Source organism: Lissotriton helveticus, chromosome 5_1 (genome assembly GCF_964261635.1).
Source record: "Lissotriton helveticus chromosome 5_1, aLisHel1.1, whole genome shotgun sequence".
NCBI classification, from domain to species: Eukaryota; Metazoa; Chordata; class Amphibia; order Caudata; family Salamandridae; genus Lissotriton; species Lissotriton helveticus.
Window position 1 is genome coordinate 779898126 of NC_136065.1, and position 27549 is coordinate 779925674.

General features: G+C 41.5%; 1 protein-coding gene across 1 annotated transcript in view; it reads right to left on the reverse strand.

Moving 5' to 3' along the window:
* Positions 1–27549, reverse strand: part of UNC5B (unc-5 netrin receptor B) — a 388353-nt gene that overhangs the window by 19764 nt on the left and 341040 nt on the right. The window contains exons 12-15 of the mRNA XM_078643253.1: positions 17586–17754; positions 13146–13379; positions 7278–7427; positions 470–634 (exon numbers count right to left, since the gene is read on the reverse strand). Of these exons, the coding sequence (XP_078499379.1) occupies positions 470–634; positions 7278–7427; positions 13146–13379; positions 17586–17754 (718 nt within the window). The remainder of the gene's footprint in view (positions 1–469; positions 635–7277; positions 7428–13145; positions 13380–17585; positions 17755–27549) is intronic.

A 27549-nucleotide genomic window follows, 5' to 3' on the forward strand; every position in this document is an offset into this window, starting at 1 on the left:
TAAATCTACATGTAATCAACTAGAAGTATCCTGTCATCTATCTCCATCTATTTACAACATGTTGCTACCAAGTCTGATAAAAACTGGGACGTTTGCGTACATGTGATTTTTAGTTGGATGAATCAATGATTTACACTTAAACCTGCCTCTGATTCTGTACCTTACTATGTGCACCATGCCAGAGAGACAATGCCCCTTTTCAGAAGACATAGAGAATTGGGCATTCTCCCATGATATAATCTAGCAAGAGTGTATCATAGAAGGTATATCTGTACTCTATGTGTGTGGTATTTGTTTAGTGTGAACCTTCCCAAAAAGGAGTGGAGATCTGTACAGGGTCACAGACAGAGATCCAGTCAGTGAGTGCGTCGAGGAGAAGCTGAGTTCTGGGAGTGGGTTTGGACTTCTACTCTTGATATTTCAACCTTTGGTTAGGTGTCTTCGACCTGTGTGAATGTTGCTCACTCACCTCTTTCAGCACGGTGTGCAGCTGGAATATCTGCCCCTCCCCTTCCACCTGCCGCACGCAGATTTTGCAGGTGAGCTCAGTAGAGGCGAGGCTGCTTCTCTCCAGCGTGAACGTGCAGTGCAGCGCCCTCTGGCTGCCACTCCAGATGTGATAGAAGGGAATTTCCTGCAAGGAGAAGAGCACTTAGACACCTGTTGTCACGAAGGCGTTCTATCAGTGGCAGAACCAGCACTGAGGAAACTTATTACTACTTTTCTCCTTGCACCAATGGCAAGTGACTGAAACTAAGCAGTGGTACAGCATCTGTTTGAACTCACACTTATAAATCGCTCAATGGTACAAATATTATATAAATGCATTCACAATCCTATTCTGGTTAATCAGTCACATATTATCCGTGCATGGCCCCTCACTTAAACAAAGCAACAATGGATACAAAATCATCAACTTACGAACTGAGCAACAGAACTGAGTGCCGCAAGCAGTGCTTAAAATATAACTACAATTATAATGTACACGTTACTATAAAGACCCCACCAGTGAAGAAACAATCTTAAAATGAGCAGTCTACAAAAAGAGCATCTCGGTAAATCCCTATCCTTAAAATGGTTATCAACATAAAGCTTATCATTGCAGAGTGGATGTCTTAAATTGAGCACCAACAAAAATTGTATATTAATGCAGAGTGGATGTCTTAAACTGAGGCCAGATAGAAATTGTATATCACTGCAGAGTGGTTGTCTTAAACTGAGCACCAAAACAAAATGTATATCAATGCAGAGTGGTTGTCTTAAACTGAGCACCAACACAAATTGTATATCAGTGCATAGTGGCTATCTTAAGCTGAGCACTAATACAAATTGTATATCAATGCAGAGTGGATGTCTTGAACTGAGCACCAACACAAATTGTGTATTAATGCGGAGTGGATGTCTGTCTTAAACTGAGCACCAACACAAATTGTATATCAGTGCATAGTGGCTATCTTAAGCTGAGCACTAATACACATTGTATATCAATGCAGAGTGGATGTCTGTCTTAAACTGAGCACTGATACAAATTGTTTATCGAAGCACAGTGGGTGTCTTAAACTGAGCACTGACAATAAGTGTATATCAATGCAGAGTGGTTGTCTAAAACTGAGCACCAACACAAATTGTATATCAATGCAGAGTGGATGTCTTGAACTGAGCACCAACACAAATTGTGTATTAATGCGAAGTGGATGTCTGTCTTAAACTGAGCACTGATACAAATTGTTTATCGAAGCACAGTGGGTGTCTTAAACTGAGCACTGACAATAAGTGTATATCAATGCAGAGTGGCTGTCTAAAACTGAGCACCAACACAAATTGTATATCAATGCAGAATGTATGTCTTGAACTGGGCACTGATGCAAATAGTATATTGATGCAGAGTGGATGTCTTAAACTCAGTACTGACACACATTGTATATCAATGAAGAGTGGATGTCTTGAACTGAGCACTGACACAAATTGTATATCAATGCAGAGTGGATCTCTTGAGCAGCCTTTGCATTGGCCATGCCAACCAGAATCCCACAGGCCGTGGGCTTCTGAGCAGAGCTTTGGGCACTGGCAATCATTCTTTTACAAATCAAGCACTGGATGAAACAGTGTTCCTCTGTCAAATTAGAACCTCAAACTCATCAATGATAAAAGAAATATCACTGAGGAGCCATAACCATGAATTCTTGCTGTATGCTCAATACACAACGATTTACTATACCCTGCAATTAAATGGGGGCCAGTGACATCTGCCCAGGGTTGGGGTGACGTGATTTTTTATTGTTTGACTCTGACACCAACACTCCCTCAGTGCTTGGAAACCTCTGAAGATAGCATAACAGATATCGTACAAAGCTGAAATAAAGAAACTTGTATCCAGAGGTGTTTGGTTTTTATTCTGCGGTTCCACGGAGCAAGCGCAGAAAGGCCAACACTTGGGTCCTTCAAAGTGTGTTCTCCTTTTGTTGATCCCATTTTGGCATATGTGTATAAACTGAACTGACAAAAATATAATCTGAAGATGGTGGATACAGGGTGGGGCAGTGAGAGTTTCGGGTCAACAACATTATGAGCCCTATTGACTCAAACTGTTGTCAATGCGTAAAAACCTTTATCCATAAGATGCAGTTCCAAAGCCAATGGTTAGATCTTGCATCGCAGGTGAATCTGAAATAAGTCCAGGCTGCAAAAAGAAGAATGCATTTGTCAAACCTAGTTGCAATAACTGTCACTGGAACCATTACTTCGGTATAAAAGGCAATATTGTTTCTAAAGAAATTTACTACGACAACGGCAACATTTTGACACTGTTACCTTGTGGTAAAAATGAAAGATCTTCAGCTTTTACTAATCCCAGATAGTTTACAATTTATAGAGGTGCTGGACAGACTAATTAAGGATGCCAAAAGTTAGATATTAAGCTATCTTTATTTTTTGCACTTGTTTAGTAGTAGACTATATTAATGAATACAATAGCAGCAGTAGTAGTGTAATCAAAATACTATACATACAGTAACAAATGTATTAATGCAGTGCTTAATTTGTAAAATAGTAAGTGTCAGGGCTCTGACCAGGTGGCCACTGCAGCTGGAACCACCCATCGCCCTTGTCATCACTGCCAAAACAACTACTAACCATCTCTCTCACATGTAAATGCGACAGTTCAGATTATTTCAGGTCCCCAAGGCTAAAGGAAGGGCTGAGGCAGGGATTAGCAAATTTAATGTATATTGTATTCGTAAACAACGGCTGTCCTGCTCATCTCTAAATTAGATGACCAGCGACACCATGTGGTAGACTGTTCTAGGTATGGTGTTGACAATTAGGTGCCGAGCACCGGAAAGCAATTAAGTGCCACTGCTTAGCACCGGAAAGTCCCGGCTCAAATTAAGCACTGTGGTGTGTGTTTGTATGGTTTCTGAGTTTTGTTGGGCTTTACTGGATTTCTGAGTTATGATACTGGACCAATTACTATCTCTTGCTTCTAGAGTTTTTTGATTAATGGGTCATACTGCTGCTTATTTTTAATTATATCAGGGCTTGATCTAATAAACAAGATAGCTGTTAATGTGGATGCCATATGTCGTTTAAGTACCTAAACTTACTGGACTGCGAATATATATAATTTGGTTATTTTACAGCACAAGTCGCTGTTTCAATTTTAAATGATTTCTTAAAGTATGTTGTAAATTATCAAAACAGGGGATACCTATTGTGGGGGGTTCAGGTGTCGCTGACAAAAATGTATTGCCAGAGACATAACTTCTATTGCCACTAAGGTGATTGGATGATAATAATCCCTAACAGCTGAGAACAATTTTAAGTTAAAATTGTCTGATTTCCAGCATAAAACCTAAACAAATTAACCGCTGCAATCAGAATGAACAGATTATATGCGTTTTGGACATTTTAGTAATAGCCATTAATTGTGGAGAAAATTGAAAGTCATCAAAGCCCTATCATTTACATTTAGATCCTATATCCATGTAGATGTATCAGATTATTTCTCCTTCACCAACCACAGGTAGCTCTGAATTTCTGTAGGACTTTGGTACAGACATATGAATGTCCTGTACGGGTTGAAGCAGAGATCAGTCCAGCTTCGCTATGATGGAGAAAATGTACTAGGGCATCATTTACAGTTTGGCAGGGCAGGAAATCCTCCAAGCCTGTGGTTCCTCAACCTTATTTAGAAGTGGGGCAAGCACCAGGTTTCCGGTAGTGGAGCTCAGCCACTGGAAACCTCTGACAAGTGTCTCATTCACTGTAGGGCTGTTGGTTAACCCCTTCGCTGCGGGGGTAATTCCCCCGCTGTGCTGGGGGTGAGGGGGGCGCGCACAGTGCCCGCATGCTCATGACGAGCTCAGCTCGTCATGAGGCACGGGGCTCCTGTGCTCATGACGAGCTGAGCTCGTCACAGGTGCACCGGCTCCCGTGGAACGCTCAGCACAGCAGGGGAATTCTCCCCGAATCTGAGCGTTCAACGGCTCATGACGAGCTCAGCTCGTCATGAGCACCGGAGCACCGTGCCTCATGACGAGCTCAGCTCGTCATGAGCATGCTAAAGGTTAATGTATGTCAAAACCCTCCTTTCCTTAGGGGCAAAATATGTTCTTTTTGGGGCCACCAGAAACAGCAAGTTAGTCCCGAAGAGGAAAAAATGCAAATATCACTCCTGCACTGGCAGAGTCTCCCATCCTCTCAATACAAAGGGGAGGGCTAGGATAGGACAATATTTTACGGGGTCCAGTGTACTCGTCCTATAGACTCGTGACACAAAGGGATGTACAAAAGTTCCCCGGGAAGAGTGACGGAGAGAGGTGTGTGTGCTAGTAAGTGGGGGGAATCCCCTTGTTGGAACTAGAACCCTCACACACCCAGCAAGCTAGGTGTCATGCTTCATCATATGGGCTCTGCTCCTCGTCAGACTGGCGCTGCAATGTCTGACGGGCTCCCGAAACCGGGGCTCTTTATCGGAGATCTTCTGTTCCCGCCATATGGTGCATGCGTGTAAGAGGGCCTGAGGAGTGTGGTCGTGACGTGAATTTTAAATTAAAAAAGGTGAGTCAGTCCACATATTAAATTTATTCTCGTAGTAGACTCCCTTGGTTAAAAACAAAGGATGGTGGTGTGGGAGGGGAGAGACAATTACCCTGACACTATTAGAGTGAATTGGACTACTACCCTCAATTATCGGTCAACATGTTTCTTGCCTGATGGCAATTCTTCAGGACCTAATAGAATCGTACCACACAGTGAAAATTGTAGTGAAAACTATATAAATATATACACAAAAGTGAAGGGTCAAAACTTGCAGGCAGGTATACGACCGTATTGAGTCAGTAATACCAGGATGCAGGCCAGTCGGTCCTGCTGCAGTGTGAATGCCCTAAACAGGATCCCTGATGGACCTCTCAGTCTGCTCCCGTGGGACCGGCTGGGGAGGTATGGTACCTTCAGCGGCAGCAGTCCGGGCCGATTCACCTACCCCACGAGCAGCGTCTGGATAATGACGCAGAGCAGCTGAGTCTACCATCCTGTCAGAGTGCTGCTTCTGCGTCTCACTTGTAGGAAAAAAAGGCTATGCCGATCATGGTGAAAACAACATGAAGCTCACTCAACATACTTTTATGCCTTCTGTGCAACCAATGCACTAGCAGATGTATAGAAGCCACTGAGATCCAACCAGACAGTCAGAGGGGACCTCATGATATGGTGTGCGATCCTCTGGCTGGGGAGCGAAACCAGTGCCTCTTCTCACCCGGCGGATTTGGCTGGCAACCTGCCACGGTCTAAGTGACCGGCTAAGAAGGATCATGCTGCGTGGGTAAGATGACCATGACCTTTTCTGATTCAGACTACTATGAATTTTAGCGTGCTTTCTGTAGGGCAGACAAACTGTTTCTCAATGCATTTTCCACAAGCACAGTAAATTCCTGTAAGATGTCACATTAGTGGCCATGATGCCATTGGCTATGTCCTATGCTGCTGTCTTTGGAACGCATAAAGTCCATATACTCTATTGGCAGCAGATAGTTGAGAAAGTTGAGAGTCCCTCTAGTGAATACGACATTGCCATAATCCCTTGTTTTTCTGGTAATGTTATCTATGATTTTCTTCACAGGGCTGAGAATGGGAAGAATATTTTCTCTGTGAGTTAAGGAGACTGGTGTTCCAGCTTCCTGCAGGGCCTGAGTTACCTATAAATCACAAATCTATTTCCGCACATTCTCAGAGCGTGGTAGTAAATGTGCTCCATGCATTATACAGCTTAGATGCCAGCCTGGAACTCACTTTCTCTAAATACTGGAATCACTAAAGGTTATTGCTACTACGGATTTTGTGGTTTACCTCCATTCCTCAACAAGATAAATTTTAGGCTCACAAGCTCACAGGCGAAATGTGATAATCTGGTCTGCTCTTGATAAAAAAGCTGTTTTCAAGACACTCTAAAACTCATTATAAGCACAGCGACAGGCTCAAGTGGGTTTGCAGCCTCTCACTCATGTTTTTTCGCCTCCATAGCTTTTTTACAGGTAACTAGCTCTACGCCTGTGGAAGCGCAGAAGGTTGGTTGAAAAAACTTTAGGAATGCTGTTGTCACTTTCTACGATTTGGGATCCATATTGGCTTTTTCAATACAAGCGGCACTTGCAATAACAACCCTGTCCGAAAAAATAAGGAACAACCTTGTTGCAAAACCTTCCCTGGTAAACTGCAACACTGCCGCCCTGTACCGCCCTCGGTTGTCTTTAACATGGCCATGAATAATGATATGCATGAAGCCAACATGAAGGGTAGAACGAGCCACATTATTTGCCTAATAAATCTTTGTGACTCGCTCCAATATCTCACCATGAGGCATCCGCTGTCTCTTGGGAGTGAGCTGTGTGATCTGCTTCAGCACTTCACCACGAACCAGGAATAGCCCAGAGTGCTATGATCTGTCCTTTCCTGTAGCATTTCACCTAAAAGTGGAAGTGCCCTTTCTTGTCGCTAAAGATAATTTATACACTTTCTTTCAGGCTTCCAAGGAGCAAGAGGTGATCTATGTATGATATAAATACATCTTAAAGTGAGGGAAATATGATGTTTGCTCTAGCTAATGCAGATGGAACAGCGTGAAGGCGTTAGGGGATGAAACCAGAAGGAATAAAGAAGAGCCACTGCAAATCAATGAGCAATAACACAGTAAGGTCATAGAAGGCAGCACTTTGTGTCGATGGTGCAGTTTTCGATTGAGTGAGACTGGTCTACTTCCGGGTTTGGGGTGCACCTACCTGATATTTAGCCAGAAGCTTGCTTCTCCAGAGTGAGTGAGGGATGTCGTGGATGGAGAGCCGCAGGTTGTGGTAGCTGTCCTTGAAGAGTAGGGGCTTGGGCTCCTCCAGCAAGTGCCCTCCCAGGGTTCGTTCCAGCTCGAGCACCTCCTGCAGGCAAGAAGGCACATGGCATGAGGTACCACGGATTGGCGCGAATATGCAATGAGAACAATCTTGGAACACACAAAATGCCCCCTGTCTGTAGAATGACTGCCCTCTGTGTTGCAGTGGATTTACAATCTCTTTCAGGAACATAGAAGACACGCGTTATCAGTTAGAATACGATGCCAGGGATCTTACACTAGAGCGATTCATTTACAAGGCGGCTTTGTGAGAAATCAATGAATATTAAGGACGTTCATTAATCCCCAGATGGCACCATAATCACATTATGAAGGTTTAATCTTGAGGCCTCCGCAAAGGATGCCCTAATCGTGCTCAAGGAAGGCCATTTGATAAGGTGGGAAGAGCATGGCTTCCAAAACTTTCCATTCTCCTAATTTCGCTCACACCAGCCTGCGTAACCATTTTGAGTGCTTAATAATTCCAGCAAAGCGCAATGACTCACCCAAAAGGAGGAACCTGGAATCACAGAAATTAAAAATCCACACACATTTTACAAATGAGATATGGGGATGCAAGCAGGGCTTTAAGTAAGATGAAAAAACTGGGGGGTGTCTCAAAAGGGTGTGGCTGATGTAATCAAGGGTGTGGCGTAAAAACAATTAAGCTTAAAGTCTGTGTTTAGCATAGTGTGCAACCCGACTGGTATTTTCTCTGCTTCTGTCATTGCCTCCAGATATATAATACAACAAGTAACATTACATCTACAACAAGCCAAGACTATTGGCATTGTCAATGGTTCTTAGTTGCGTAAGATAAATATACAACATGCAAACATACATCTATGGCGTTGTATACAATATTGAAAATGCTTTCGTTCTTGAGTGAGAGGTTGGGGCGCAGCGGCTAGAGCTGTCGCCTTTGGAGCTGAGGAATAGTGTCTCACCATTGGTTCAACATCCTGTGATTCTGGGCAAATTAACTGGCGCTCATTTAAAGTGTATCGAGTTTCGCACAATATAGAACAACAAAAATAAAAGTTACATCCAAGGAAGTGAAATGCTGCAGAGTTCAAATTTGTTTTCCACCATGAGGGTGAAGACAAAATAGAGAGCCCAATACGGACCCGTCTCAGCACCTGCTTATCAGAGATGCATACGTGCCTATCCAGGAGGACATACATGCAAACTTTCTTGATTCAGGCAGGAGACTACCGATTTTCAATGCTAGTCTTTGGCCTCTCGAGTCCTGCATGCAAAAACCCGATTCCTTGGCGGGCTTCAAACTCTGCAGGGACTGGTTTTGTTAATCTCAGATTATGCACTGCCAGTGGCCGGCTCATGCAGGGCAGTGCACTACTTTTTTGTCATGCTCTCTCTGTCTGCCATAGCGCTTTCTCCTTGCTCCTGAGAGGGAAGGAAAGAACATATATTTGAATTTCTCATATCCGATCCTGTAGCGGCAAACTTGCAAGTCTCATACATGCCAATTGAACCTATATAGGGTGCTATAGAAGTCAATAGGAGAAATACATACTCCAGATTATTTTTTTTAATCTCCCACTTTCATCTTCCAAAATGTTGACATAAATGCTGTTGGGACCCGCCCCACCTAAAGCCCTGGAATTCCACAAATTAACTGTGTAGAAGCTATAACCCTGCTGATGGCCTAATTTGCTAGTTTGGCGTGTTTTGCCATTGGAGTTTTGTCAGCACTTACCATGGTGGGGGCACCTGCCTATCTGAAACTCAACTGAGGCCACGCTCATTGTTACTGGTCCCTCAAAGCATGTCTTTTATTTGTGTCTATAAGACATTCGTTCATCTGTGATGTAGAGTGCAAAGAAGAGTACACCATTGGCCCTTCAGCCTTTACCTGTGGAACTAATCACCCTTCGGCGTGACTTATCTGTGGTATAGGTTTTGCACTAGCAGTGTACCTACCTTTCATACATTCACGAGACTAGACTACCTACCCATTGTTGCCAAGGAGGCAAAAATCACGGTAAAACGCTTTTCTCTATTGGTTCAATGTAAATCTCGTTCTGGCCACCAGGTGGCAGGAGCATACAAGGCATGAGAGTTTGCAATGTCTCCATACTCCAATATGGACATTCCAAAATTGGGCCTGATTCACAAAGGTAAACTTACACAGGTAAACTTACACTTTTCGTGTAACTTTACGATTGTTTGCTATTCACAAAGGGATTTACGAAGATCCAGCCAGACAGGCAGTCTGGTATCTTTACGAATACGGAGTCTCTGCACATAAATATATATGTCTTTTATCTGCAGAGTGTCCGCACTGTAAAGATACTGCTGGTAAAACCCTTTCCGAATTTCAAACAAAAGTGTCAGCTGTAGCAGGCCGGTGATAGAGGCGAAAGTGAGCTCTACGTTGCTGCCGTAGGCAGGTGCTGAGAACACTGGGTGGGCCTAGCAGGCGTTAACTGTCATCCATATCTACATAGGCTTGTTGTCATAGTTTGGTGATGAAAACAACTTCAATTTATGGGGGATATGCTAAATACGATCGAGAATTCACTGGTGGAGTGTCACCCCACATGGTATTTCTATGGCGGAGAAAAGTCGTTTGGGTTGATTCTACTCCAGATTTAGCATTTCATCCAGAAATGTAAAACTTTTCCATTATCCTGAGATCACCAACTCAATTTAGGAGAGCTTCCAGGCACAGCTGCTGGATGGCAGTGGGGTTAACTTGAGACAGTGACATCCAGTTCGTGAATACTTCAAGTACCAGTCTCCGTAGTTACCGCAGCAGACCACAGCTCTGTTTAGACTTAAGATCTACAAACAGGTAACAAAATGTCATTCCATATGGATAGAAGGGCCAACTAAATGATGTTGATGAGTAGGGCTGGTCTCAACACAAAGATTTTAAAAGCACATTAAAAAACTAAAATCCCACAACACTGTTATTTTGTTAACAATATCATCACTGGGTTAAATTAATTCACTTTCTTTAACTCTACCATTTAATGACATCGATTTGATATGAAATTAAATGAAAGAGATATATAAAGTGCAACAAATGCCCGGTGGCAACACAGAGCTAATGAGATTAGTCCTACTGAGGGAAAAGAAGCAGAACTATTGATACAGAGATCACAATGGCCCAGACCGCTATTAACCCCTTCGACGCTCATGACGAGCTGAGCTCGTCATGAGTTACGCCTCTCGTACACTCATGACGGGCTTGGCTCGTCTCGTCATGTAACGCGGGTTTTTCAAAACCGCCGCGTACAGCGGGAAAACCGCTTGCGCGCATGCGGTTAAAGAGTGAAGAGCCAGGTTTTTAAGGCCTTTCGGAAAGTAGTGTGGGACTGAAGGCCGGAAATGGAGCAGGGAAGAGTATTTCAGAGCTTGGAAGCAGCCATTGGGAAAGCCCTGCCTTCCCACCTTGTCTTTCGAAGTTCAGGAATGATTACTAGATCATGGTTGGAAGATCAGAGCATGTCTAGAAGGAATATACCATTGGAACATGGCATTAATCTCTCTACGTCCGGTGTTCTCTAGTGCATTGTGAACAATACACAACACTTTAAAGACAATGCGTTTGTTCACAGGTAGCAAAAGGAGCTTGAATATCCCAGCCGAGATAGATTGATATTTGGCAATATCAAGGACCAGTGTTACCGGAGCATTTTGAACCAGCTGCAGCTTGGCTATGGCAGTCTTGCTGGTATCCAAATATAATGCGTTGCAGTAGTCCAGCCCAGAGGAAATCAATGCAAGAGAAACTTGTTTATGCGCTGAAAGGGAGATGTAAGGAAACAACTTCCTGAGAGTCCTGATCATCCAGAAACAGGTTGAAGCCGTTTGATTGATCTGGTGATCAAATGACAGGTTTTTATATACCAGAACTCCAAGATTTTTAAGAAGAGTCTGTGAGAGTGGGTAGAGTGCCCGGCATATTGACAACCAGGACTTGGTCTAAATGGATGAATGACTACCGAAGATCAAGACCTCTGTCTTGTCTCCGTTAAGTCTGAGATTATTTGTTCCCATCCAGATAGCCACTGCTTGCATACAGTTCTTAAAGTTAGTGGCAGTCGCCTCCCAATTTCCACTGATTGGCTCAATTATCTGCGTTTCATCCACATTGGAAATAGCTTATAGCCCAAAAGACCTAATGAGATTAGCCAGTCAAGAGATGTAAAGATTCAATAATGTAGGGCTTAAAGAGGAATCCTGGGAAACCCCACAAGCCGATGGACTCAGAGCAAAATTGATCTACCATTACCATCTGCGACTTATTGCTGAGGAAGGATGTTAAAAGCTTCAAAGCTAACTCTTTGACACCAAATCCTTCAGCTGACCCACACGCAGAGTTGGAGAGATGGTGTTAAAGGCTGCGGACAAATCTAAAAGGGCCATTGCAGCAGCCTGACCAGTATCAGCCATGGTTCTGATATCATTCACTGCAGACACCAATGAGGTTTTGGTCTCATGGTTGCTCCTGAACCCAATCTGAGAGGCATTGAGCAGTTCATGTTGTTCCAAATAAGCCATCAGCTGGGAGTTCACTTGCTTGCCAAGATTTTAGCAGGGTTAGGCAGCAAGGAAATAGACCACTCATTTTATAACTCAGAAGGGTCTTGATTATATTTTTTAAGTTGTGGCTTAACAGCTGCTTTTTTCCACAATTATGGATAGTGTCCTTGCATGATAGCTTTATTCAGGATAGCTGTAAAATGCAAAGCAATGGAATTGGCTCCAGCTGTAGATTATTTTTTCTTTGGGGGTGGAGAAGGGGGCAGATTTTGAAATGAGAGCCAGGTTTCATATGCCAAGCAGATAAGACTCTAACTGTTCAGGATCGAGGAGAGCTAAGCAGGAGAGGGATGCTACCCGACTTCGTCTGGATGTCATAATCTCTGATAGGCTTGGATGGGGAGGGATACCTATGAAATCCAGGAAATCCAGTTAGGTGAGTAAGATGTACTTCATTATTCAAGTACAGAGATGCCTCTTCCAACTCACCCATCCAGCAGCAACTGCCAATCCTGTAACATTCTGGCAATATAGCCAGTGTGCACTCGTGGTTATCACCAGATGAACCTGATATGATGATTTATGGCAGCGTGCATCATTGCCGATATGCTATGTCCTAAGGCATCAGTAGTACAAGCAAACAAGTGTGCTGGAAGGGACACCCTCCCTGCTGGCAGGAGCACGAATCCGGCAACGTGTAGTTGTTAGTTGCGTAAACTGAATATTCAATAAGTTCATGCACTTAAGTAGATGTAGCTATGACTTCTTTTTAATTGACATTTATGGTCACTGAGAACATCATGATAAATCTGTAATTCTTCGTGTGCCAAATCATATTTGTTTGTTTAACACATTTACATATCCCAATGCATTTGGGGTCAGAACAGGACCCTTCCTCAGGGGTCACTTCATGAATGCTCTAAAGGGATGGAAAATGAAACCGGAGGCGTTTCAAAAAACAATCCACCAATGATTACTGGCTAAACAAACAATAGTAACATCTTCCTAATAGTGCAAATTGTGCGGGATGCTCATCAAGAAAAAAGACCGTACCAACTGAACCAATCACCGTGAATATGTCAAATTTAAGGGAGATAAAATGATAAGTGCTCGTGTGTAAGAAACAGTGATTAAGCTGTTGTCATCAAAGAATAGCAGCACGTTTCTTCTGTGGTATTGTAATCTAATAAGATAAAAAAAATGTATCAAGAGAGGACAGCCGGAATCCTAAAGACTTCAACTATGTTACCTTCAGGGCTTCCGGCGTGTCCTCCAAGCAATAGACTTTGAGGTTGTACTCCAGCGATGTGCAGAGGGACGGTGCAAAGATGGCCAGCTGGAGCCGCTTTATGGCTGATCGAGAGTATGACTCTCCGACAAAGGAGTAGGTACCCAATTGGTCAAGCAGGATGTGGCAGGACTGGGACTCCAGTTGGCAGTAACACGGAGTATTTAGCGTCTCTTCCTCCAAGGTGACGACTTCCTGATGGGAAAGAAGCAGGGTAAGGAGTGCATACAAATGGCATTTTTTCTGACTTCAGATGCTATTTCTAAGTGCAGTATCTAGTCTGCGACATGGACGTAGACAGGAGCCTCTGCAACATGACATCACAATTTAAACATAGTTATGGCTGTGAGGTGAGTCTATAAGTGTACTGCTGGTAGCTGCCAGCATCCAGCTGAATTACTTTTCCCCACTGCTACAGTTCGTTATACTGCTTTGCTGGCCCCTAGGGACAGGTTCACACTTGCCAGGTTCTCTAAATGAAAACAAATCAAAAGCTATGAGGTGAGAATAAGTGGTCTAGCTAATGCATTATCAACTGAGGAGTTAGGAGAACTGGGTTCACTGACATAATTTTGAAACCGTAAATATCGTGGTACAAAAATATTGTGCCAAAAATATTGATCACAAAAATATAGGTTTTCAATAAAGATAAAGATAAGTCCAATACTATTGAAAGAAAATATCGTTTTACACTAATATCGAAATATATACACAAAAATATAGTTTTTATTATATATATAGTTAAAAATAGTAAATATTTTAACTTGTAACATTAATATATTGTTAATTAAATGTTGAAATTATATAATATTAAAAAATATATATAAACATACTAATTTAAACAAACACATGCATATATGTATGTGTGTATGTTTATGTACACATACATAACGTAAAACTATAATTACAAATATTAACCAATTTATTTTATGATTTTCTATTTTCGTTTATTTACTAATATAGAAAGGGGAACTGTTGCCAATAAAGTTTTCAGCCCCACCCACCCTTGAGTGACTGGACTTTTTGTGATTGAAAAGGAGGTTGATGGATAATTAGGCGCGTAGCGGTAGCGTCAACCAGCACACCACCTGCGATCAGGCCTGAATGGCAAACAGCTGAAAGGAGTAAGGGTGTAGTAGCAACTGTTCAGCCCCCATGCCTGATACTGTGGCAAACGTGAAGGACAAGGCTCAAGGTGCTCGCCATGGCTAAGAGAGGACGACAAACTCGCTGGCGTGATAGGCAGGCACTCTGGATCGGAGTTTGTCTTAGCTTGCTTACATTTTTGAAGGACTGCAGAGGGGCAGTCAAGTGGAGGGTGAGTGGCAACTCGAAGAGAGAGGAGAACAGAAAATCATGTGTGCTGTTTTTAACTTAAGAACCGTCAATATGTTTGTTTTTGCACAACGAGAACATTGACAAAACTCACTGTCAGGCTGCGGGATCAAACGTCTACCAGGACGCCAGCTTGTTGGAAAAGTTTAAATACAATGAGTGTTGTCCTCATTTTTACTAAAACGAATTGTCACCTGCATTAATCTTCAACAAACGCGTTTTCCAGATTGAAAAAGGCAGCAAATGCCAAAACGCATCTCTGGGGGACAGTTGCCAATAAAGTTTTCAGCCCCACCCTCCCTTCAGTGAGAGGATTCTTTTGTGATTGAAAAGGAGCTTGGTGGATATATATATATATATATATATATATATATATATATATATATATATATTCGCACACACACACACACGCAAAAACGTATCACAAATAAACTGGAAAAAACTTTAAAAAACATTGCCAATTTACTTCTACATAAAAAGTAATCTATAGAAAAAATACATTTTACTAAAAATATCTTCAAAATTATATACATTGCTATGTATAAAAATAAAAAATTAAATTCACAAACACATTACATATATTCAAACAATATTAACAAAACTATTACATTTTATAAATAATAAATACACCAGTTCAGTCTGTGCAACAGTAGGGAAAGGGTTGGACTGTGGAGGGGTAACATTTACTATTTCCACACAGTCTGTGCAACAGTAGGGAAAGCGTTAAGACTGCGGAGGGGTGGCCAATTTACATATTTAATTATTAATCAATTATTGCCCAACTTCCCACCCTATACCCCTACAAATCGAACAACCTGCACCTAAAATGTAATGTTCCCAAATAATAATTACACAATTTACATAATTATCAAGTAATTAATAATTATTATTGATAAATTATTACTTAATTAACTTTTCACCCTATCCCCCTACACATCCAACAACCCACACCGAAAATATAATTATAAAAATATGTATACACTTTACATAATTATCAATTACATCATTCACATTAATTACAAATTACTTATTAAAATATACTTATTTAACTTCCCTTCCTGTTCCCCTACAACCTCACACCCTGCTACAACACTATAAATTACTATTAAAAATTACATTTATAAATAACTTAAAATTACAAATTATATTTAAACATCGACAACAATTATTCAAACAATATATAACATATACAATTAAAATATTGTTTAAAACAAAGAATTATAAAACAATATTTTTTACAACTACGTTATTGTAAACGATATTAACAATAAAATTCTTGAAAACAATACTAATTACCTAATATAACCAATATTTTTGTCATCGATATTTCTGCATCACAATATTTCTGTAACACCATATTAGGGTCATTCGATATTTATGACTAGATATTTTGTTTAAATACTGGAGAAATGCGTTCTCCTCTCTTCAATTAGTGTTTAACTAATGCACCTGCCAGTTGAATTGTGTTTTGCTTCATCGGCTCTCCAATCATCCTCTGGTGGCCCTGCTAAGGTGCCACCTCTCAAGGCCATCTAAGTAGTCTGACCCTACAACATATCAAATTAGACCTCTTAAACTGATTGAAAATGTGTCTACACAAATTATGGTACGAAGGTAGGTGGAACAAATAGACCCCATTTGTGCACAGCTATTCTGGTTGACAATTTCTTAAATAGCAATTATGTTAGTTCTTGACTCTCAAATCACCGCCATTGCCGTTGCAACTCCCTGCAACATCTCGTATGTCCTGGTGAGACATAGGGCCAGATGTAGGTAATCCTAATTTACAGATTCTAAAATACCGAATTTTACCGATTCGGTATTTTAGAATCGGTAAATGCTATGTAGGAAAAAATTTGGTAAGTATTAGGTCCATATAAGGCCCATAGGAATTAATGGGATATACCGAATCGGTAAATACCGATTTGGTAATGGGGGAACACAATAAAAGGTGGCAGGGTGTCACATTGACACCGTGTTGCACCCCTGAATCATGCATGTGTGCACATGTGGCACACGTATGTCTGCCACATGGCACTTTTGGAAATGCTCAAAAATGCTTTTTCAAATGTTTTCGATATTTACCACCAACTTTTAGTTGGTGGTAAATACCGAATCCTTAACTATGCAATTCACTCATTTGAATGCTCCCTACATTGCAGTTTTGGTAATTTAGCGATTCGGTATTTTAAGGAATCGGTAATTTACCGATTCCTCAAAATACCGATTCGGTAAATTACCGACTCTGTAAATTGGCCACCTACATCTCAAAAGCCTAATACCGGACGGTAACGGCCGAAATTCAGTCATTTCGGCCGTTACCGACCGGTATTAGGCTACCTACATCTGGCCCTTAATCTGTTCAAAACTCTGCTTTCAGTAGTCACCACTAGGCTAAATAAGCTCAAGCCTATCTGAATATCAGCTGGCTGAAGAGCATTCTCGCCTCTGGCTCTCAACACAGGAACAGTCTGATTCACCACCGAAATAAAACATCAAACCTCCTGTGGAAAGAATCAGCAAGCTTCCTCCTCATCGCAGAAGCTAATGGGAGGCTAAGAACGAGCCACATCCTGTGGCCACATTTACACTCTCTTTAACCTTTCGCCATCAAAACGCTAAATGTGATTATATTTTACTTCTGTTTCCCACACTTTTTCAAATTCATGATTGATATACTGTAATCAGAACCTCTGGTCCTAACATGTATGATGCACATCAGATATAGTGATGACTCCAGTTGAAAGTGTATCAAGATGGACTTAATGATATATGGTTGGCCTAAAAGGAGGAGCTTCAGGCTCATTTACTTCCAAGACTTTTATTTCAGTGCCCAGAAAATTGTTTTCTTGGTGAGACCAAGTCTGGACTAGCTAAGGACATTCAGAGGGCGTGCTTGCATCATTCATCTGGCAGTGGTACATGGTGGGAATATTGACTATGGAACTTTTTCGAAGGTTTCTAACACAGCTATCCAGTATATGATGTTTCTGATCTAATGTAAAATTTCACAATCAGTTTTTTCACATTATTTTGCGGCAGAATATTTTGAGTACGTCTCCTCACCTCCCAGGTCCCCTGCTGAGATTGCGTCTTAAGCTGGAAAATCCAGTCTGAGGAGGCTACATCTGCACAGTGAGGAATGGTGAGAATAACTGGACGACACAACAGATGGCCCATGGGACCACAGGAAACTATGGGACTTAGAACTGTTTGTGTCCCCTCCGAAGGTAAACTAGAGAGAAGAGGGGAAAAAGGGCAGTTAATCAGTGTTACCAGTGTTGTCACATAAGGTGGCACAAACTACAGTAATCAAAAAGTCGCCAGAGTTCTGGTATTTTAAATATAACTTTCCCAATATTTCAGCTTGATATTCATGTTCATTTGCTGTGTGCATTCACTGCACTGTGTAGTCAGTCAAAATAACTTTATTCATTTCCAAAAGCAGCCATTAAAGTGTTTAAGTGTGATAAAAACAAACATAATATATCCAGGTACTTCATGACTTTTTTGATTAACTGGCAGAAAATACAAATGTAATAACACATAATGTATCAATATACAAATATATAAAAGGGAGAACAATAAAAACATGTTCAATCAAAGTGCATTGTGCCCCGAGATCGCACTGCTGCACTCAGGAAACAGTTTACATAAAACATGTCTCAGCATTGGATAGCTGTTGAAAGAAATGATAGCCTTGAACACATTGCCTAAGGTCTCTGGATTTCATAAAATAAATAAAAAATATTTTAGTGAACCTTATAAAAACTGCAAAAAGGATAAAATGTTACAATGATTTTCCATATATGTTGTTACACAGCCACAGTCTAGATTCAAGATTGCACTGGTCGCCTATGGGAAGCAGAGTAAGTATCTAATTATGTCTGCCCTAAAACGAAATAGTAACAAGTGTTCCCATCACCCTCTAATATTAAACAGGTAGCTAATGGGAGAATTTTCAGGGTTCAAATGCAATTCAGCTACAATAGTGGGTGTTGATGTTTCCACACTTAGGGCCTGATTACGATGTCGGTCAGATCGACTTCCGCGGTCCTGTCGGAGGTTATCCGACCACTGTGGTCTCGTCGGAAGCGGTCGCTCCGACCGTCGGATTACGGTGCATGCATCCTTCACTCCTGACCAAGCACTGAAAGGGCTACTCTGACAGCCTCTCTCTTACTGCCAAAATGACGGCCAGAGGAAAAACAAATCCATAGGACAGTACAGGGATCTATGATCGCAATCCGGATTACGATGTGTGTTTCCGTCGACCCGACTGTCGTGTATTTCTATAGGTTCTGAATCAATCCCCCTATTCCTGACCCTATTCTGGTTAAACTACCTAGCTAGTTAACTAACAGTCAGCCCATGAGGCAAGAAATTCCCCATGATGCAGATACCGTTATCTGACGCAGTCACACTACGGCACAGGAACGTGTTATCTGATTAGGTCATAACGCTTGAGATCTAATTAGACAAGCGACATTCCTCCAGCCCCTGATAAGGCATACGACGTTCTCATAACAAATCAAACCTATGACAACCTGGATAATCCGTGCGGCCATTGTTTTGATTTCACAGAGAACTTTAGTAAAGAATGTGCTAACGAGCAAGTCGTATGACATCTTTATTGACGTACCTATGTCCATCCTTACGTCAATCCCGGCACCTTTAAGGTATAAATATTGCCGATCTTGCCCTATGCAAAACACACGCGTGGTGACAAGACGGAGCAGCCATACTTGCCGAAGCCGAGAGCAGAAGCAGACCCCGCAGGCAGCAGCCCCGCCTTCCTGACGCGCTGAGAGACGCGCTGCTATCTCAAGCCGAGAGACCCAGCACCGGCGCTTCCGGGTAGCCCTCGCAGGCAGCCTGGAATATCGAGAGCAGAGAAAGAGATACCATTCCTCATTCATCCTAAATTCCAGGTACAGAACTGAATAACCCCTCCTAGAGAATTCTTTAGTTATTCACTTGGCAAAAACAAACTTAACTTAAACTGTAACTTTCTATTCCCGCCCACGCATTAGACTTAGGTCAGGTACACGGGGTAGGCGTATTTAGAAACACCAGTTGAGTACGTTTAGTCAAATGTATATGTGTATGTAAATATATTTTAATCATTTTAAACATCATATGGCTCAGAAACCATATCAATGTTTTTACAGTATTATTTTATACTATTGCTTCTAATGTATGCACTTTACTTAACTATAAGTATCGCAATAATATCGATCCATTTCTCTTGTACGAGAAAAGAGACTGATCAATAAATAACACCTTTTATTGAACACGCCCGTCTCTTCCTTTTCTCTACATTCTGATGAGACTAAGAATGCACGTACTGACTGAGTAAAATAATTGCCTTGTGCTCACACGACTCTTGAGATTGACTCTTGATTAGGGGAGAGCAAAGTTGTCATGTTCTATGGTTGTCAGAAACTAAATCCCTTCTTGTCTAATCAGGGAAGTTAATCCTTCCTTGAACATTCGAGAAAGTTTCTAGCGAACTCTGAGCTTAGCTGGCAAACCCAAAAATTAAGTCTAGTATCGACAGTAGTAGACCTAGTTAACGTCTGGCCTAGGCCTTTACTGCTGTAGGTACTATTCCAATGCGCAGAGCCTATTGGGAAAATAGGAACTACACTACATGGCGCCCAACGCGTTTGGAAAGGGCGATAAAACTAACGTAAGACATTTAGAGTAACTCAGTCGTGCTTTCTCACTCAGACCCCTTTTCCCAAATACTCCAAAGACGTCTGGAGTGGGTGAAAGGTTATTATATCCTCCAAAACCTCGCAGGAGGGAACTCCTATGTACGGTTCTTGGTCTAGTCAACGTTGAAGGATAAAACAGTTCCAGAATATTGTGCATCTAATCTCTGTTTCCATAAAGAAACCTGATCTGCAAATAAAAATAATACCATCCTGTCAGTAAAATGGGAGACAGTGATGGAGAAAGAGAGGCAATTAGATTAGCTACTGAAATAGCAGATGCTGATGCTACCATGCAAGCAGCAGACCCGGATATAATACTCATCCAGGTCGCCAAAAGGAGATCTATAACCTTAAAACTTATAGAAAATGGACTGACACCTAGAGGTGGCACAGTCATATTCGTAATTGAGGCACACGAATATCGGCAGACAGAGGTATACTATACATGGATACATTTTCCAGCAGCAAATGCTGTAACAAAGTACTTCCACTATTACAAAGTAGAGGAACCTCCTGAAACGTACACTCCTTTCGAGGAGGTGGAAGTACCACTCAAATTCCAAGAGCATTTGCTCTTATTTGATGGCGCCCTAAAACATAATAATCACATTACAAGGCTCGGTCCTTTAGGAAGACCAGGAGCAACGTGGCCGGTCTTAGCCGGATACACACCACATCCAGACATCGACGAGATGACTGCACCAGAGCTATTAATACAGCTAAAACAACTACTAAAAATTCACAGACAATTAGTTCAGTATGTAATGCGGACTTCTACAATTCAGCCAGCGATTAAACTACCACAGCTGACCTCTCACCAGGGGAACACAAATAAAATTACACCACAGAACATCCAATCCTGCCTAGGTAAGGTTCCAGCTAAAAGGGAACAGATACCATTCTGGTTGGCACAGAAAATCACCCAAATAGAGGCAGTGTTTCCTGACACCACCCCGCTAGAGAAACACAGGATTCTGACTATATGTCTCCCAATGGGAATCGCACCACACATTGAGGACTGTGACACTTGGGGTACAGTCTTTGCTTCCATCTACACAAAAACGCACGGTGTTCCATCCATTTCGGTAATACCAGATGTGCTAAAACAAATTCAAGATGAATATGGTCCAGAACCTGCTTTAACTCTTGGTATGAAATTACTGAAAGACTTCAAGCAGGTCTCGGCTATATTACTAGCCAACATAAAGGGTGAAGCAGCAAACGTGGCGATCCGCCAGAGGTTAAAAGAGACAGATATAGCAGACCAACCAGCTGAAATTGCCAGAATCATAGAAAAATCCTATGAAGAACTAGGCAGAGATAGTCTAGGTGGAATACCAGTAAAACCGCAACTGACTACAAGTCCAGAAAAACTGTTTTTTAATAATAATAATAATTCACCAAAAAAGAACTGGGATGGGAACAAACAATCCAATCCTAAAGAAAAGAAATTCCAGTCCAGAGGAAGGTCTCCTAGGCGAAGAGAGAAATCTCCAAACCCGAGACAAAGGTCACCTCAGAGTGAACCCTCTGGGAATAGATATAACCTTAGAAATAGGGATAATATTAAAAAACCTGATAGATATCAAGACATTGATACACGTCCCTCTCAATCTTTTCAGAATTCCTCGAAGAAATCGGAAAGAAGAGGACGATCAGAAGAGCACGCCAAGTCCAAAGACAAGGAACCTGCTCAACTGAAAAAGAAATCACAATTTCCAAAAAAGAAGGTAGCCAGTATCAAGGTAGTTAACAATGCCGAGAATACTGAGGACACAATTGAAAAACGGAGAGTGGGCTCAGACAATGCTAGACAGCGCAGCAGAGGTGAGCATAGCTCGCAAAGTCCTTATGAATCATCTGGAGACAGTGGACACGAATGAATACCTTCAAGTGGAAACTGCAGATACCAGAGTTACCAAGCCCCACAAAATATACGAGATAACATTACGTATAGAGGGAGATAAGACTAGGAAAATTAGGGGACTATTTTGGGATAACCTCTCCAAAGGCTATGACATCCTTCTAGCTGAAAAAGACTGGCCACCAGAGTTTGTCAGGGAGTGCCCTCATGGCGAAGAGGTAATTATGCCTGCCTTCTCGAATCAAATACCGATTCATAAAAAATATACACTTGCTAGAAAGTGGGCAGTGGCCTTAGCACCTGCTTTATATAAAAATCATGTAGGATGGGATGAGGATTCTCCTCCTCACAAAGTCCAGTTAAAATCACAACCAACTGCACAAAGGCAGTACCCAATTAAGCAAGAAGCTAAAAAACAAGTAAATGAAATACTAGATCAGCTAGAATACCAGGGGGTGATTGAAACTTGCACCTCACAAATGAACAATCCTTTGTTTCCGGTCTCCAAACCAGACAATTCATATCGCCTAGTTTTGGATTACCGACACCTTAACACATGTTGCAAAACTTTTGCAGTGCAAAACTCACACAGTGCTGCACTAATGAATAACATAGTGCGCAAAAAATACAAAACAACCTTGGACATCTCCAATGGATTCTTTTGTCAAAACATAGCACCAGAGAGCAGATATTTAACAGCTTTCTCAGTAAATGGCACTCAAAAACAATTCTGTCGGTTAGCCCAGGGGTACAAGAACAGCCCGGGGGTATTCTCAGCGAGAGTAACAGAATTACTACAACTATATGATGATGAAGCATTATCTTATGTCGATGACATTTACTTAACAGATGATGACTTGGAAACTCACTTGAAAAGAGTGAACACCATAATACTTGGTTTCGCTGCAGAGGGTTACAAATTCAACTTCAAAAAGTCCAGAATTGCCCATCTGACGGTCCTATTCTTAGGACATGAGTTATCAAGTGAAGGCAAAAGCCTGGCAGACAATTTCCTAGAGAAATGTGCCGTAATCCAAGCTCCTAAAACACTAAAAAACCTACAGTCAATTCTAGGCTTCCTAAATTTCGGAAGAACTTACATTGCTAATTACGCAGAAAGGGTCAAGCCCCTTTACGATCTAATTAAACCAGACTTTAAAAGATCCAGTTGGACTCAAACTCACACAGAAATTTTGAGATCCTTACAAACAGACATGCTAATTAAAACAAAATTAGAAACCCGTGATAATACACGCAACCTTGTGATCCGAGTCATCCCAGGGAAATGCGGATACACATACCTGACCTCTAATGAGGGAGAAAAGGTACCAATTGCATTCAAATCACATTTGTACACAAAAGCTGAACAGAGATTCAGCAACAAAGGAAAAATGGTTCAAGCAGTTCAAACCGCAATAGCTAGAGAAAAAGACATAGCTGATGGTCGACATATCACAGTCAGAACAGCTGAATCAGCCTTCGAGGCATTAACAACACCGTGTAATTTACCAACAACAACATTGGATCCAGATTGGTTGCAATGGGTAAATTCAATCACAACGGACAAAGTATACTACTTCTTTGATCCAGAACTAGAAGAATTGAAAAATCTAAAATATGAAAAAACGTATCCTCTGCCAATCGACATTCTGCCTCTAAGACATTACGCCTGTGTAATCTATACAGACGGACATGCTCAACCCTCCGTTTGGGGAGAACATGCATACAATCCCACATGTGAGATTACAAAAGAAGTGTGGCACGGAGGTAAACTAAGACCTCTATTAACAAAATCACACTCAGTAGAAACTAATTCAGAACTACAAACTGAAATATTAGCTTTGAAAATGGCGCTAGATAATGCGGATCGCGAATTCCCGACACTTATAGTGTCAGATTCATATTTCTGCGTCAAAGCATATAACAAGGATTTGCAGACATGGATTCAGAACGGTTACAAAGATGACACAGGTGCACCAATAAAGCAGAGACTTCTCTGGGAACAAGTAGCTCTTTTGAAGAAAGAACTACCAAAGACTCACGTGACTCACTCACTGAGTCATCAACGTGATGGCGTTCACGTTGTGGGGAATTCATTGGCTGAGACAGCCGCAGCGGCAGCCACTAAATCGGCTCCCGTAGATCGAAAAAAGCGTACATTAAAATACATTGACGGCGAAACATTGCTGGCGGTGAAAACGTCATCAAAAGGCGACTGCTCAGCGTTACCGATCAACTATCCACTCAATTATACATACATAATTGATGCAAACTCCGTCCCTTTTGCTCGAATCCCTGGAGTGGGGGATAGAGTGATTCCAAACATGGACAGGAGAAACTTGTTAATCGCAGACGCACACATGGGCGAGGGTCACAGACACCTTAAATTAAAAGATTCTCTGGAAGAATTACAATCACGGTACTGGTGGCCAGGCATGAGCCTGCACTACACCATGTTTGTAAAAAACTGCCCAAACTGCAACAGAGATCGCAGTGGGGAGAGAAGCAGTTTAATACCTCGTCGTATCAAGGCAGATAACATCTCCACTAAAAAGAATGGCTTGCGATTAACATATACAGGCTAGTTCCCACTTATAATGTAGATCCACAGCACTCGGCTGACGTCCGGACTGTTATACAAGATTTGCGAGTCTAAATGGCATATACGCTAAGAGCATGCTACGTTCGACCATTTTTTTCTTTTTCTCAGGCAATCCAGCCTGGGGGGGGAAACATGGCCAAATGAGCACAGCCCAGCGGGAATCTTCTCACTTCCTTCCTGAGGGTATGGGACGGTGTAAAGAAAAAACCAAGGCAGAAAGCAATCTATAATAGAAAGGATATTAGGTTCGGGAGCTGGGTGGGTCAAACATCTAATAAGTGTCCAACGTAGTCTAAATAACTTGCCAAGAAATTCTCTGAAGGGATTCAGTCCGTACGAATTATTATTCGGAACTAGGATGTTGATCTCTGACCTTGATAGTCAGACTTCAGTGGTAATAGAAAAAACCTTTGATGTCAAAGACCGTTTGGCTATTTTGCAGGACTTAAACAAAACAAGAAAAGACCTGAGCAACATACAGTTGAAACAACAGCCAACAACCACTGAAGAATCACCACCTGTCCCAGCAAGACCTGTCTGGATTCCAAAAGTCGGGGATCTAGTCAGGGAAAAGATCGCGGTAAAGAAGGAATTTGGGCCTTCTTACAGAAAAGCAGTTCCTGTCTTGTCTGTCAACGGGACAAGATCAGTTGTACTACCGCCACTTGCTGGAAAAAAGGAGAACCGAGTTGTATCCATCGACCTGGTAAAACCACAACATGTGGCCGATAACAAACAGTAGGCCAAGTGGACTCCCAATAAGTAGCAGAACACCAAGGTTTGCTACCAGTACAGAGGTCCTATCAAAGAGGCTCATCACATTCGAAACGCCTACAGAAGAACAACAAGGACTATGCAACAATGCAATAGAACTTAGACCTCTGAAAACCCAAATAAAGACATTTAGTAGAGACACACCAATCTATACAGAAGTACCAAGTGAAAATGCAAGAAACGAAAATCCTGAACCAATTGGAACAATTGACAGAACTGCATCCGGTTACTTCATCAACTTCGATGATTCCTCTGACGGTTTCAGCGAACAAAAGACACAGCCATCATCAAAATCCTTTAAAGACAAAGCGAAGGAACTTTTGAAACAACTAAAAGAAACATATCTGATTTCTCCATGGATTGAATTTTGGGTGGGTTTTGGTGCATTTATCCTCATACTTTGGCTCATCATGGTATTTACTTTGGGACGCTTCATTGAGGGAAAATATGCTAAAATGGACACAGCAAGTCAGAACATCAACTTGGTCCTCAAACCACACACATCTTCACACGTCGAGAAACGAGAACTTTCTTCAGAACTTTCTTCAGCCAACTTCACAGCAATTCCAATACCTGGTGGGGTAGCCTGGGACAACACTGACTATGAAATTTATGGTCCGGTCGAGATCCTGAAATATCCACACCAAATCAAGATCTCCTTGAGTGACTTTGCGAAACCAAACTCATTTGCTGATGATTGGGACTTTGAAAGTATAAACAATATGATGTCTGACTTAGTAATGTCTGCTAAATTTACAAAACATGATTATTTGCAAGGTTCTACAAATTATGATAGTATGTATTGCTATAACCACTATGGTAACCATTTCTTGCATAAATCTGCACAACCTAGAAATGTTTTAAATTATAATCAATGGGAACATTGTGCTACACCTCCAAAAGGGAGCTCTAGAACCGTATATGACAAATACTCATATTTTTCAGGTTTTAACATAACTAATGCTGAAACATTTTATTACAAATTGTCAAACAAGACAGGAATGAAAACCATGATAACCAACACAAAATTGATATATTCGGATTCTTTCTTTGAAAAAATGAATACTTTTGGATTTGATTATTGGGACAAACATGTTGATTTGAAAAGTGTTTGGGGTACAAAAGAATGGCAAGTACAGGGTATAGAAGCTTTGTTTAGAGCCTGCATGATCCCAGAACAAATGATATTTTTAAATGATACCGTCCAACAAACCACCTGTCTTGGCCTAGCAAAAATCAAAGATTTAAATAACCTATCTATTCCAAAGCCAACAATGTTTAGCAATAACTCTGATACAGATGAAGGAATAGACATAAACCATATACTTAACCAAAACAGAACACATCCTGATTGGAAACAATGGTTGATCTGGCCCACAGATACAAATAACTGTCAAGATAGATTCCTGAATAAAACACAGGGTTTCAAAATGACCAGGCCAGACCCTAGATATCCCCAAAGACATCACCCAGGGATAATAACAACCTACAGTGTGGGCAAATTATGCCTTCAATGGCTACAAATTTCCACACTGCCTGAAATTAAGCAACACCTAACTTTACTTACTGATGGTGCTGACTTGCGTGATTTCATAATGGGACCACGCAAACAGCGTCAAAAGCGTTTCATAGCAGCCTCTGTATATGCAGCATACAATGAGGCCTGGAAGGTTACTCAAATTGAGACAGCAGAAAGAATACGGGAAATTGACCGTATTAATTTGGAAAAATCACTTTCTGTAGTGGACAATGGGTTAATGACTCTGTCCTCCAGAATTTTTTCATTGGACAGCATTGTGTCTTCAGCAATCGATATATTATCGCAAGACTTACTATTATTACAACATGGTCAGTCACAATTGCGTTCTATTGTACAGCTTGGCTGGACGTTACAAAATCTGCGTTCAGGCTATGTGCCTTGGCGTTTAATCAACACAACGTCACTATTCCAAATCTTTAACCTTACTGATAGACAAATCGGTATGGCGCAGAAGGGTGCTGATTATACAATCTTGAGCATTGAAAAACTAGAAAGATTACCAATGACAATGTCAGAACGACCTGTCAGTG